General features: G+C 41.0%; 1 protein-coding gene across 26 annotated transcripts in view; it reads right to left on the bottom strand.

Annotated features, from left to right (window-relative positions):
- Prosap (prosap) overlaps positions 1–12795 on the bottom strand; it is a 422776-nt gene that overhangs the window by 64821 nt on the left and 345160 nt on the right. Inside the window, exon 1 of one of the 26 annotated variants that reach the window (XM_067133637.1) lies at positions 2286–2918. The exons of 22 other annotated variants lie outside the window; for them this stretch is intronic. In XM_067133637.1, the coding sequence (XP_066989738.1) occupies positions 2286–2389 (104 nt within the window). In that variant the 5' untranslated portion in view covers positions 2390–2918. Of the gene's footprint in view, positions 1–2285; positions 2919–12795 lie in introns of those variants that run through there. 3 more of the 26 variants (XM_067133632.1, XM_067133633.1, XM_067133639.1) reach the window with 3 other exon arrangements.

The raw sequence follows: 12795 nt of genomic DNA, 5'->3' as shown, positions 1-12795 counted from the left end.
ATATATATATATATATATATATATATAATTATATATATATATATATCATATAAACGCGGAATCCTTATGTTTAAATTTTACACAATGGAGAACCACAATGGGGAACCTACGTCTTTGACCTTAGTCAAGGTTAGGTTAAGGGACCAGGGGTCTACCCATTCCCTTTAGGGATACAACAATTACTTACATACAAGGGTATGCAAGTAAATGTAATTTCTATAACTGAGACACCCAAGTCAAATTGGGTGGGGTATGGATGTTGCACTAAGGAACTGAGGCATCCTTCCTGACCTGCTAGGATATAGGGAAGGTTAGATTATGATACATCCTGTAATTCCTTCTTTAATTTGGTGAAGAGGTCCAGGATGGGGAACGTCTACCCAACCCTGCCCAGTTAGTGTGCAGAGTCCTAAGTTAGGTGCAGTTTGATGCATCCCAGTATTTCAATAGCTTTTGTACCTTACTCCCCCAACTCTTTAACTTAGGAGAGGTTGTAACGGGTCAGTCAAATATTTCCTTTTATAGTTTCAGAAGTAAGACACACACAAATACAAAATAGAGAGAGAGAGAGAGAGAGAGAGAGAGAGAGAGAGAGAGAGAGAGAGAGAATACTACCCTAGGATTGCCATGTCTTGAACTGTCCAAAAATTAGTGACCCTAGACTGGGTAAAGCCTCTCATATCGTTTCAAGTATCACTGGTCTGCTGCCATGTTTGCAAATGTCCTACAGCTGCGTACCTACCAGTGAAAGAGTCTTCCAAACTGCAAAATTCAGTGTCAGGGCTAAAATTCAGTGTCAGGGCTAAATAGCTTTGCCAAATTTAGTCTCAATGGAAAATAAGCCATGTTTGCCAACAAATGCAGTAAAAATATTCCATAATCTAATGAACTGTACTAGTTTTCTGTATTCTTGGTTAAAATGTAATCCAGCCACAAATAAGTGTGTAGTAGTCCATTAGAACATCACTACAGAAACTAAGCAAACTTTATATTTACTGTTTACTCTTATTTTCTACTTTATTATCTTGCAATGGGGCATTCTGACCAAATATGGTAAAGTACTATATTATAAACAAGCAGTCCTGTCGAGCTAAAGGTCAAACTAATCTAACATACGGTTGCCTAACCTAACCTGTAACCAGTGGGAAAAAATGAACATACAAAGTAATTAATAATCAAATAATGTTAAAACCCCGGCTTCAGGGCTAAATACAGCTATGTATAGAAGTGAGTGGACTGGCATATCCCAAACGATATGGACTAGGCCTAATAAGTCTTATTAGGGACTGAGATTGTGGATAGTGTTATAGGCCTAACTACAAGGCACTCCAGATTATTAAGTTTTCTGTGATACACCTAAACGGCATTTTCTACACAGAACAGTCCTTGGTGAATATATATATCTTTTCTCATTTGTACTCTGCTCTCTCAGTATTTAAGTTCTGCTGCAATCTATTTTGTGAACGTGTGTGAATATCCCCATATTCTGGATGGTAACAATCATGATAGTCTCAAATGACAGTGCAGTGTAATTGTCAGACTTCATCCAAAATATCCGAGACAGTTATGTCACATTAGTTGATGGCGGAATGATAAACAGTCATGCACGAATGTTTTATGACTAATGCCTAACTGCAGGCTAATGACTTCACAGTTGCACCACGTCTCAGTGCCTTCAGAGTTGCAGAACATTGACTCTAGTTTGAGCGGAAATTGGGGTTAAATTTCGTTAGTGTACACAGTGAGACTACTTGATTTTTCAGCAATGGAATACATATTTACGAACATTTACAGAAAGGATTTACTTATGACATCTTCACACATAACCATGTGACATTTTTTTTGTGAATTCATGAATGAAAAGCACTACGATGCATTCTTATATATCTGTATGATTATATTACTCTGGGTCTAATTATGTAGAGAGGCCTGAGGTCTCTGCCAGGCTAGGATCCTATACCATACGTTAAGGAAGGAAGCTTAGGCTACGATGTATCCCTGTGGGAAAATGGGTTTTCTCGAGTGTTTTCATATTTTGTTTTTGATTTTTGTATTGATTTTCTGCAGGAAAACCATAGGCCTAGTTTGATGAATTAGGAGGCGGGGTGTAGAAATGGAGTAACATTTTAACACGTTATTTGTGTGTAGGCCTACTTACACAAATTTACCAAAATTGGTTACAAGGAGGCTTGGTAGGCCAAAAAAGCTTGTAAAGACACATAAGAATCCAAGAATCACTGACAAATAATTTGATGTGTATTAGCCTAAGGCCTAGCCTAACTTACCATAATTCTGCGGCCACATCCAGCCCGGCTTTCTTCCTCTTGGGAGCCAACTGAGAATCAGACTGGGTCCTCCATATAACATTTAACTTTCTCCTCAGCTTCATTTTCGGTTGTAAATATTAAACGCAACAGAGACTCAAAGCAGCATTGAGGTGGGTGTTTCCCCAAAAGAGTGTCAATGGAATAAGGGCACCTTTTTTTAAATGGTAGTCACAAGGATTCCATAGTCACAACATTCTTCATTCCAAGGGTGGGATTTCCAGCACTGGCCATGACTAGCTTTTCGTTGTAATCTAAGCCACTCAATCAATTTACAGTTTATGAACAAACTTGTGGCTGTAACACAGGATTCTAAAGTCCACAGTCACTCAAATAACTATATAAATTCACGAGTAAACTGAAGCTCAACATAATCTTCGCTCTACTGAAGATCTGAAGGAGAAGTCCGACAGCAGTCTAGCACAGAGAACGCAACTTGGAAACACCACTTGACAAAACTACCGAGGGAAAACGGCACCAGATGACCAAGCCCGACTCAAGACAGCAATGTCAGACCTTCTCAACAGGTGACCCGAACAGCAGGGGAGTTCCCTTTCAACTGGGTCCCCCTTCAGTAGAATACAGAACCACTGTAACTTCTGAAAGTCGAGATAAGACCTAAGGACCCTTTGTGATTGATCAGAGCTGCTGATAACAAGGCGATAATTCGTGGTAAATAATCGGTGTTTATGAATCTTCAATCAGTTTTTTCCTGTTGATCTTTGTAGAGGGCACGAATCCCCAAGTCATAATACTTAAATAGGGGGAATACGGAGGGAGGTAGAGCATTCCAGAATTAATGAAACCAACGGCTCATCCTAGATTTTATTATATATTTTTGCAGTGAACTCCAGTCTCCCTGATAAAATAATTAGGTTATTAGTTATCAGTGACTGTGGATTTAACGATGTTATTAAGGTTGTTGAGTTTTTATTTTTATTTCCGCTGTTTGCTAAGGTTCGACCCACTGTCGCTTACCCCAGAACGCTATGGTTTGTAGCAAGTTTCAGTAGCAGGAGGGATTTTGCTAAATCGGGTCGTTCTATTATATATACACACACACACACATATATATATATATATATATATATATATATATATATATATATATATATATATATATATAGAGAGAGAGAGAGAGAGAGAGAGAAATATCAAAATACCGACCGGATTGCCAATCACATTCCTCGGCCGATAAACGCTAAAGGAATTTTAACAATTTTCCGAAATTCTTAATTTTATTAGTGAGTATTGAAGTGAGCCCCTGGCTCAGTCCAAATATTCTTTTTTACATCACCGTCGAAACTCAAGATACTTCTGGCGATAAAGTTTGCGTCAGTGCTATTTATGTTCATGGTTCCACGTGTAATAGCCCTCTCTCTCTCTCTCTCTCTCTCTCTCTCTCTCTCTCTCTCTCTCTCTCTCTCTCACTTCGGCTCGCTACCAATGGGTCCTCGTTACTTATAAAATCCTATTGACTCTCCGTAGACACAAACATGTACTTGATTGATGGTCGGTTGTTGTAGGTTGCAGCTGGGTTGGAGAGAGAGAGAGAGAGAGAGAGAGAGAGAGAGAGAGAGAGAGAGAGAGAGAGAGAGAGAGAGAGAGAGTAAATGTTTGCCCCTATTTATATATTCATCACGTTCCATATTTTCGTGATTCAGTTATACAGACATACATACATTATTTATATATATATATATATATATATATATATATATATATATATATATATATATATATATATACATATACAGTATATACATACATATATACATATATTATCAAAAGTACATTTCATCACAAATCTTATCACCACGTATGACAAACATCATCAACATCATCGTCATCAAAGCACCTCGTTGAAGAATCAATCTAATCACAAAATTATCTCACAAATTATCTCAAAAATTATCTCCAATTCCCTCTCGCGGCATTCAATTCATCTGACTAAGACGTATAATAATAATAAAAAAAATAATAATCTTTCCAAATATCGGAAGAGTCGATAATAGTTGATGTCATTCACCTAATGCCTTATTGTCTCCCATAACCTTTTCCATCAAGACCAGCCCGTTAGGATTGAATTGAATATAGAATTGAGGCCAGAGGCCAAGCGCTGAGACCTATGAGGTCATTCAGCGCTGAAACGGAAATTGAGAGTAAAAGGTTTGAAAGGTGTAACAGGAGGAAAACCTCAAAGCAGTTAGAGAGGGTGGAAAGTAAGACGGAAGAAAGAGAATATGAACGGAGGTACAGTAAAAGGAACGAAAGGGGTTGCAGCTAGGGGCATAAGGAACGCTTCAAAGGACGTTAAGTAATGCCTACAGTGCACCGCATGAGGTGCACTGACGGTACTAGCCCCCACCTCTACGGGTTAGACCACCCCGTATTGGGGGCTGGGTCTCACCGTGACCCCTCCTACCCCCCTCCTGCAATCCCCCACCCCACTAAAACCCCCATGGAGTGAAATCGAAGGCCCCACCACCTACCTACCTACCTACCTACCTACACACACACACACACACCATATGCGGATTTTCCCACGGGGAGGATTACACATTGGGATTTTCCCCTTTTACAAGATTAAACAGGTAAAGAGAGAGAGAGAGAGAGATACGGGTGGATGAATATACAGTTTTTATTTATTTCAGCAGCGAAAGGGGAGATTAAAGTTTTCCATAAATCCGAGTTGCTTAGCACGGAAACTGTTGCTGGTGAGTTGATCTCTCTCTCTCTCTCTCTCTCTCTCTCTCTCTCTCTCTCTCTCGCTTGTAGCTTCGCTTAAAGAGAATATTTTTTTAAATGACACAGGGTTTGCGAATTGTATTAGAGCACTCTATCAACTAACAAAGTTAAAATAATAATAATAATAACAACAATAATAATAATAATAATAATAATAATAATAATAATAATAATAATAATAATAATATATATGTATATATGTATGTATATTACACACACACATATATATATGTATGTTTATGTGTGAGCTTACGTATATAAGATACACCCACATCATCTCCTACACTGAATGACACAAATTGCCTCTGTGAAGTTAGAGCCAGTCAAATCTTTCCTGTGCTTTATCTTCCACAAATCTCCACTCAACTCCAGCATCCGTTCTCCAATGCCATTCAAATCTGCCTCTCGTCTATCCTTCACCCTCAGAAATCCCAAAGTACTCACTCCATCGAACCAGGACTGCAGCAACAGCGTGCGGTAAATGTGCCTCGCTGTCGAACTTCTCAGTTCCAGAAGTCCTTTATTCCTCACACTATTGGACTGTGGAACAGCCTCCCAGAGGAAGTCGTGCAGTTGGAACTTCAGACGTTCAAGCAAAGATGCAATGCATTATTAACTTTATGCTATTTTCCTTGCTTTTCAATACATTTTTATCTATGTGTTAATTTATTAATTTATTTCTTTTAATAAGTGGTTTCTCTTCTTTCTGTATTCCCCTTTACTTCCTCTCGCTTCTGCCTAGTGAACACCTTAATATTCTTTGGAAGCTTCTTGAATCTCAAGTCAGTAGCGTTAAGATACTGTGCCATAGCAATTTATTGTTTCCCACCACTATTACGAGTTAACTTTGGTATCCATGTCTTAGGTCAAGTCAGGTCACAAAGCATGACATGCAAAGGTCAAGTCAGGTCAGGTCAAGTCAGAAAGGACATTCACCTTGCTAACTAGAGAACCTGGATTCGAATCTCAACCAACGATATGAGGATATGGGCATGTCCAGTTAAAATCTATTGACTATAGATCATGCATCTGGTAGTTAATTGACTGTAGTGGGTCACAGGTAAGGTGGGAAATGGCAATGCTATGTTGCTACCGCTACCTTTGTGCCGTTCTCTACTCAGGCTACAACCCAACACAGTTTCCTAACTACCAAGGACATAGTGTGGCTAGAATCACTACCAAAGGATAAACAGGGAGGTATGCCCCTTTAAATTCGGAGACGATGGCAAGGTTATGTTGCTAGCTTTGTGCCGTTCTCCAATCCGGTTGCAACCCAGCAACACAACACAGTCGCCTAACTACCAGGGAAATAATGAACTGAGAATCAGCAACATAGGACAAACAGGGAGGTATGCCCCTCTTAATTAGGAGACGATGGCAAGGTTATGTTTCTAGGTTCGTGCCGTTCTCCAATCCGGTCGCAACCCAGCAACCCAATGCAGTCGCCTAACTACCAGGGACACAGTGTGGCGAGGAGAATCACTACCAAAGGACAAGCAGGGAGGTATGCCCCTCTAAATTACGAGACAACTTCCATCTTGACCCCCTCATATCGGCACCTACAGAAAATAAAAATGACGATAAATTGCCATAGAGAACGCAACTCCCAACCAGACCAGGAACGCGGCCGCAACGGAAGTGAATAAGTGAATAAAAGTTAATGAAAACAAAATCCAATAAAAGGCGAGAGCGCACAATTCACGGAATGAAAAGTGGGCTCTGAACAACAAACTCTTTCGCAGTCGAAATGAAATGATAAAAAAGGAAGGGTCGTTGAGCTGATGCCGTGTAGTGGATGGGATTAAAAAGGGCCCCTGGGGGTGGGGTGCTATGGCAAGTGGGGAGGGGGGGCGGCTGGATTTCTGTATAACAGAGAAATATACAAACGAATTGCGTGGAGTCTGAATTTCTCCGTATGGTGCTGGAAGGTTGCAGGAATGAAATTTGCATGATATCTATCTATCTATCTATCTATCTATCTATCTATCTATATATATATATATATATATATATATATATATATATATATATATATATATATATATATTACATAATTTGTTACTAAGTAGTCAGGCTTAACAACCTCAACCCTTAATAATTCTAGTGAATTTGAAGCATGACATCTTTTGGAGCCTTCCACCTTACACAGAAAAAGCTTACTGAAGAAATCACACACACATACACACTGCTTGTACAAGTGAGCTGGATTTTGAGGGTGTACTGTATGTATGTGTGTGTGTGTGTATATATATATATATATATATATATATATATATATATATATATATATATATATATATATATATACAGTACACCCCCAGAATCCACCTCGCTCGTACGCACGGACAACGAAGCACATATCAATTTGTCAATTTAACCCAAGCAACAAATATCAACTCCCTTTGTCAAAGAGACGTCAGTTAGTTCCACCAGCGATAAAAATAAAAACCAAAAATGAACTGTCCCTGTCTCTGTCGAACTCTGACATTTGGAAACCGATAATAAACAGTGTTAGATAGAGAGAGGGCTGAATTATTTATTTCCTTCAATAATAAACAAGAGATTACGGACGTGCTAAATATAATCACATGGCGGATGGAGGATTCAAGTTATATATATAAATCATATATATATAAATTGTTACGTAGCTATAAACCTCTCACGAGCACCAAGGACGGACGTCAAGTCCCATGTGAAGTGAGGTGTTAAAGGCATATCTCACTAACTCCCAATGTATCTCTGTAGATCTAAGCACTGAAATATTACCAGATAGGTAGCCAACTGAGGTGGGCAGCAGTTAATGTGAGGAAGTTACGGGGCTAACAACGTCATTCCAAAAAACTTATGAGAACTTTAAAAGGATATGACTTTCTGGAACCATGTTCTACTTTACAGGTTAAGCTCCTCAATTATAATTACTCCTTCTGGCCTGGGCTTCAAACAGACCCCAGTCTGCCAGCCCCATCTGCCTCCACATTTAAAAAATATATAACCAAAACAAGATGCCAGCAGACTCGATGAAGAAACCCATGAATCAAAGATGAGATCAAATAAAAGGGCCTAAAATAAAAGGGGTGACTCAAAAAGAATGACTTGGGACTTGAGGGGAGAAGGTTGAATGGATGAGGGGTTGCAAAAAAGAGGGGGAAGCCGGCCACCTCGTGTCCCCTCAGATGGCTTTTCATTAGAAAGGGGACCTTTGGAAGACTCTCTCTCTCTCTCTCTCTCTCTCTCTCTCTCTCTCTCTCTCTTTGCCGAGTGAATTATATGCTGGTGAGCATACTGTGAGGACCAAAAGCCCCAGAGAGAGAGAGAGAGAGAGAGAGAGAGAGAGAGAGAGAGAGAGAGAGAGAGAGAGAGAGAGAGAGAGAATTTCCCAATGATTATTCTCTTTTCGTTTAAGGGAATTATATGCAACTGGAAAACTTGGGGGGGAGAGAGAGAGAGAGAGAGAGAGAGAGAGAGAGAGAGAGAGAGAGAATTTCCCAATGATTATTCTCTTTTCGTTTGAGGGAATTATATGCAACTGGAAGACTTGGGAGAGAGAGAGAGAGAGAGAGAGAGAGAGAGAGAGAGAGAGAAGGGTGGAATTTCCAGTGATTGCTCTCTCTCTCTCCCTCTCTCACTCGGTCTGTTATCTGTCTCATGAGAATTATCTGGAACTGACAGACCTTAAAGAGAGAGAGAGAGAGAGAGAGAGAGAGAGAGAGAGAGAGAGAGAGAGAGAGAGAGAGAGAGAGAGAGAGAGAGAGAGAGTCCTTGATGAAGAATGGATCTTGCGTGTGGATTTTGTAGGTTGTCAGTCCATTGATTGATTATCATTTTAGCAGAGTCGTTTAAATAACTTTTTTTTTTCTTTTAGGTCTAATTAAGATACCGTTGGTACTCGGGCCTCATTGGGACCCACTGCCAATTTGTATCGGACTGCTAAGGATTCTCAAAGGTAATGTTTATCTATTTATTTACTTTTTCGCTGCGAAAATTGATAGTGAAAGACGCAGAGATTTACTCTCTCTCTCTCTCTCTCTCTCTCTCTCTCTCTCCACTGGCTTCAATATAAGTCTGCAAGTTCCTAGTCCTTGGACTTATGCACACACACACACACACACATATATATACTTACATAAGAATGAAATGAATTTCACATGTAGAAAGTGTATATATATTATGCATATATTTAAATACATGCACACTTACAGTTAATATACACACATGCATACTACTGCCCATACATACACAACGTACTGCCTATACATATGTTAGCTTGTAAACGTGTGAAAATAAAACATGTGAAAAATGTGACCAGAAATTCGCTTGAAGTTCACTCCCCTCAAGGTAGCAAATTGAGGGTAAAAAGAGGTGAGGAGGAAGGGAGGAATGAGGGGAGGGAAAGGTGAGGGGGAAAAGTGAGGAAAGAGGGGACAGAAAGTAAGAAGGACTGAAGAAAGAAGTGAGAGAAATTGACAAGTGAGGAGAAAAGGAGGAATAATAAGAGAAAGTGAGGGGAAATAAATGAGGAGAAACACGAACTGAGGAAAAAAGGAGGAATAATGAGAAAGAGAAAATGAGGGGAAATAAATGAAGAATGAGGGGAGACAACCAGTGAGGGGAAAATGGAGGAAGGAAGAAAGTACCACAGCTCCCTTTCCCCTCCCCTCACCTTAACTACCCGTAATGGCAGATCGTAACTACCATAACTGCCGAATTCCTTCCCCTTGTTTAAATGGGGTCTCTCCCCTCTTTCCCGCCGCCCCCCGCCCCCTCGGGCGTTTAGGAGCAGTGATGCCATAATCCGGCTACTGAGAAGCTCCGGCAGTGTTGCCAAGTCAAGTTTAGAAGAATCACGGAATAAGATTTTAGAAAGAAACTAAAAAATATCAAACCAATTATTGTTAATCAAATACTTCTCCACTAGCATGGGATGAGGCTGCTGGACCCATACTCTCTTAATTTTTACCCACACTAGACTATGGTACCCATTTACATCTGGGCAGACTGGTGGGCGGTAGGCGGGATCGAACCTCGGATTTAGCAAACGGAGTCGAGATTTCCATACATTTCTGTACCATGACCGCAACACACAACAGTCTAGTGACTACCAGATACATTTTAGTTGCTAAATTTAACGGAAGAATAATGGGAAAAGATCTAGATCCAAAGGCAAATTATGAGTGAAAAAGGTACCAAGGATACTGATGACGTCATAATGACGTCATGTAAGATACCGATGACGTCACAGCCATGACGTCATATCAGCACAAGAGGCATTGATGGAAATGAGATAACTGGAGTGAAAAATAAAGCTAATAATTTAAACAGGAAGAGAGAGAGAGAGAGAGAGAGAGAGAGAGAGAGAGAGAGAGAGAGAGAGAGAGAGAGAGAGAGAGAGAGAGAGAGAGAGAAAGGGCAAACTGAACCACAAAATGTAGTATTGTGGTGAAACGCAGTATTTAGATTCGATATCAGATAACGCAATTGGCCCACCCCCCCTCAAATTCGGGGGTATCTACCCCCCACCCACCACCACTTGAAGAATAATCTATAGGCCTAATCTTATCAACATTTCTTCTCTCGGATAAGATAGAAGAAAGTTTATTCATGGACTGACCTCAAAACTAAATGCTAGCGGTCAAAGTGTGTGATGACACATTTCTCTGTAACCTGAGAGAGAGAGAGAGAGAGAGAGAGAGAGAGAGAGAGAGAGAGAGAGAGAGAGAGAGAGAGAGAGTTACAAGGATTAGGATGTCTCGGAGACTTGTTAGTCCATCCGAGGAGACATCATGTACTCACTTATCTCTAGGAGCAGGTTTTACTGTTCATTCACAATGTTCTTCTAATGATTTTGTCCAGCTTTCTTTTAAATTCTTCCTCCACACTGTTGCTGCTGACAACTTCTGGTGGCAGTTTATTCCCTGTTGACAACTTCTGGTGGCAGTTTGTTCCCAGTTGACAACTTCTGGTGGCAGTTTGTTCCCTGTTGACAACTTCTGGTGGCAGTTTGTTCCCTGTTGACAACTTCTGGTGGCAGTTTGTTCCCTGTTGACAACTTCTGGTGGCAGTTTGTTCCCTGTTGACAACTTCTGGTGGCAGTTTGTTCCCTGTTGACAACTTCTGGTGGCAGTTTGTTCCTGTTGACAACTTCTGGTGGCAGTTTGTTCCCTGTTGACAACTTCTGGTGGCAGTTTATTCCTGTTGACAACTTCTGGTGGCAGTTTATTCCTGTTGACAACTTCTGGTGGCAGTTTGTTCCCAGTTGACAACTTCTGGTGGCAGTTTGTTCCCTGTTGACAACTTCTGGTGGCAGTTTGTTCCCTGTTGACAACTTCTGGTGGCAGTTTGTTCCCTGTTGACAACTTCTGGTGGCAGTTTGTTCCCTGTTGACAACTTCTGGTGGCAGTTTGTTCCCTGTTGACAACTTCTGGTGGCAGTTTGTTCCCTGTTGACAACTTCTGGTGGCAGTTTATTCCCTGTTGACAACTTCTGGTGGCAGTTTATTCCCTGTTGACAACTTCTGGTGGCAGTTTATTCCCTGTTGACAACTTTTGGTGGCAGTTTATTCCCTGTTGACAACTTCTGGTGGCAGTTTATTCCCTGTTGACAACTTCTGGTGGCAGTTTGTTCACTGTTGACAACTTCTGGTGGCAGTTTATTCCCTGTTGACAACTTCTGGTGGCAGTTTGTTCCCTGTTGACAACTTCTGGTGGCAGTTTATTCCCTGTTGACAACTTCTGGTGGCAGTTTATTCCTGTTGACAACTTCTGGTGGCAGTTTATTCCTGTTGACAACTTTCGGTGGCAGTTTGTTCCCTGCTGACAACTTCTGGTGGCAGTTTATTCCCTGTTGACAACTTTTGGTGGCAGTTTGTTCCCTGCTGACAACTTCTGGTGGCAGTTTATTCCCTGTTGACAACTTCTGGTGGCAGTTTATTCCCTGTTGACAACTTCTGGTGGCAGTTTATTCCCTGTTGACAACTTTTGGTGGCAGTTTGTTCCCTGCTGACAACTTCTGGTGGCAGTTTATTCCCTGTTGACAACTTCTGGTGGCAGTTTATTCCCTGTTGACAACTTCTGGTGGCAGTTTATTCCCTGTTGACAACTTCTGGTGGCAGTTTATTCCCTGTTGACAACTTTTGGTGGCAGTTTGTTCCCTGCTGACAACTTCTGGTGGTAGTTTATTCCCTGTTGACAATTTCTGGTGGCAGTTTGTTCCCTGCTGACAACTTCTGGTGGTAGTTTATTCCCTGTTGACAACTTCTGGTGGCAGTTTGTTCCCTGTTGACAACTTCTGGTGGCAGTTTGTTCCTGTTGACAACTTCTGGTGGCAGTTTGTTCCTGTTGACAACTTCTGGTGGCAGTTTGTTCCCTGTTGACAACTTCTGGTGGCAGTTTGTTCCCTGTTGACAACTTCTGGTGGCAGTTTGTTCTCTGTTGACAACTTCTGGTGGCAGTTTATTCCCTGTTGACAACTTCTGGTGGCAGTTTGTTCCCTGTTGACAACTTCTGGTGGCAGTTTGTTCCCTGTTGACAACTTCTGGTGGCAGTTTGTTCCCTGTTGACAACTTCTGGTGGCAGTTTGTTCCCTGTTGACAACTTCTGGTGGCAGTTTGTTCCATGTGTCACATATCTTGCATGTGGAGAAGTTCCACAATGAGATGTGTTGTATCTCTTCTGTTCTAGTTTTCATCCAGAGAGAGAGAGAGAGAGAGAGAGAGAGAGAGAGAGAG

Source organism: Macrobrachium rosenbergii, chromosome 34 (assembly GCF_040412425.1).
Source record: "Macrobrachium rosenbergii isolate ZJJX-2024 chromosome 34, ASM4041242v1, whole genome shotgun sequence".
NCBI classification, from domain to species: domain Eukaryota; kingdom Metazoa; phylum Arthropoda; class Malacostraca; order Decapoda; family Palaemonidae; genus Macrobrachium; species Macrobrachium rosenbergii.
The sequence above is the reverse complement of the archived record's forward strand: the minus strand, read 5'-3'. Positions and strand labels throughout refer to the sequence as shown.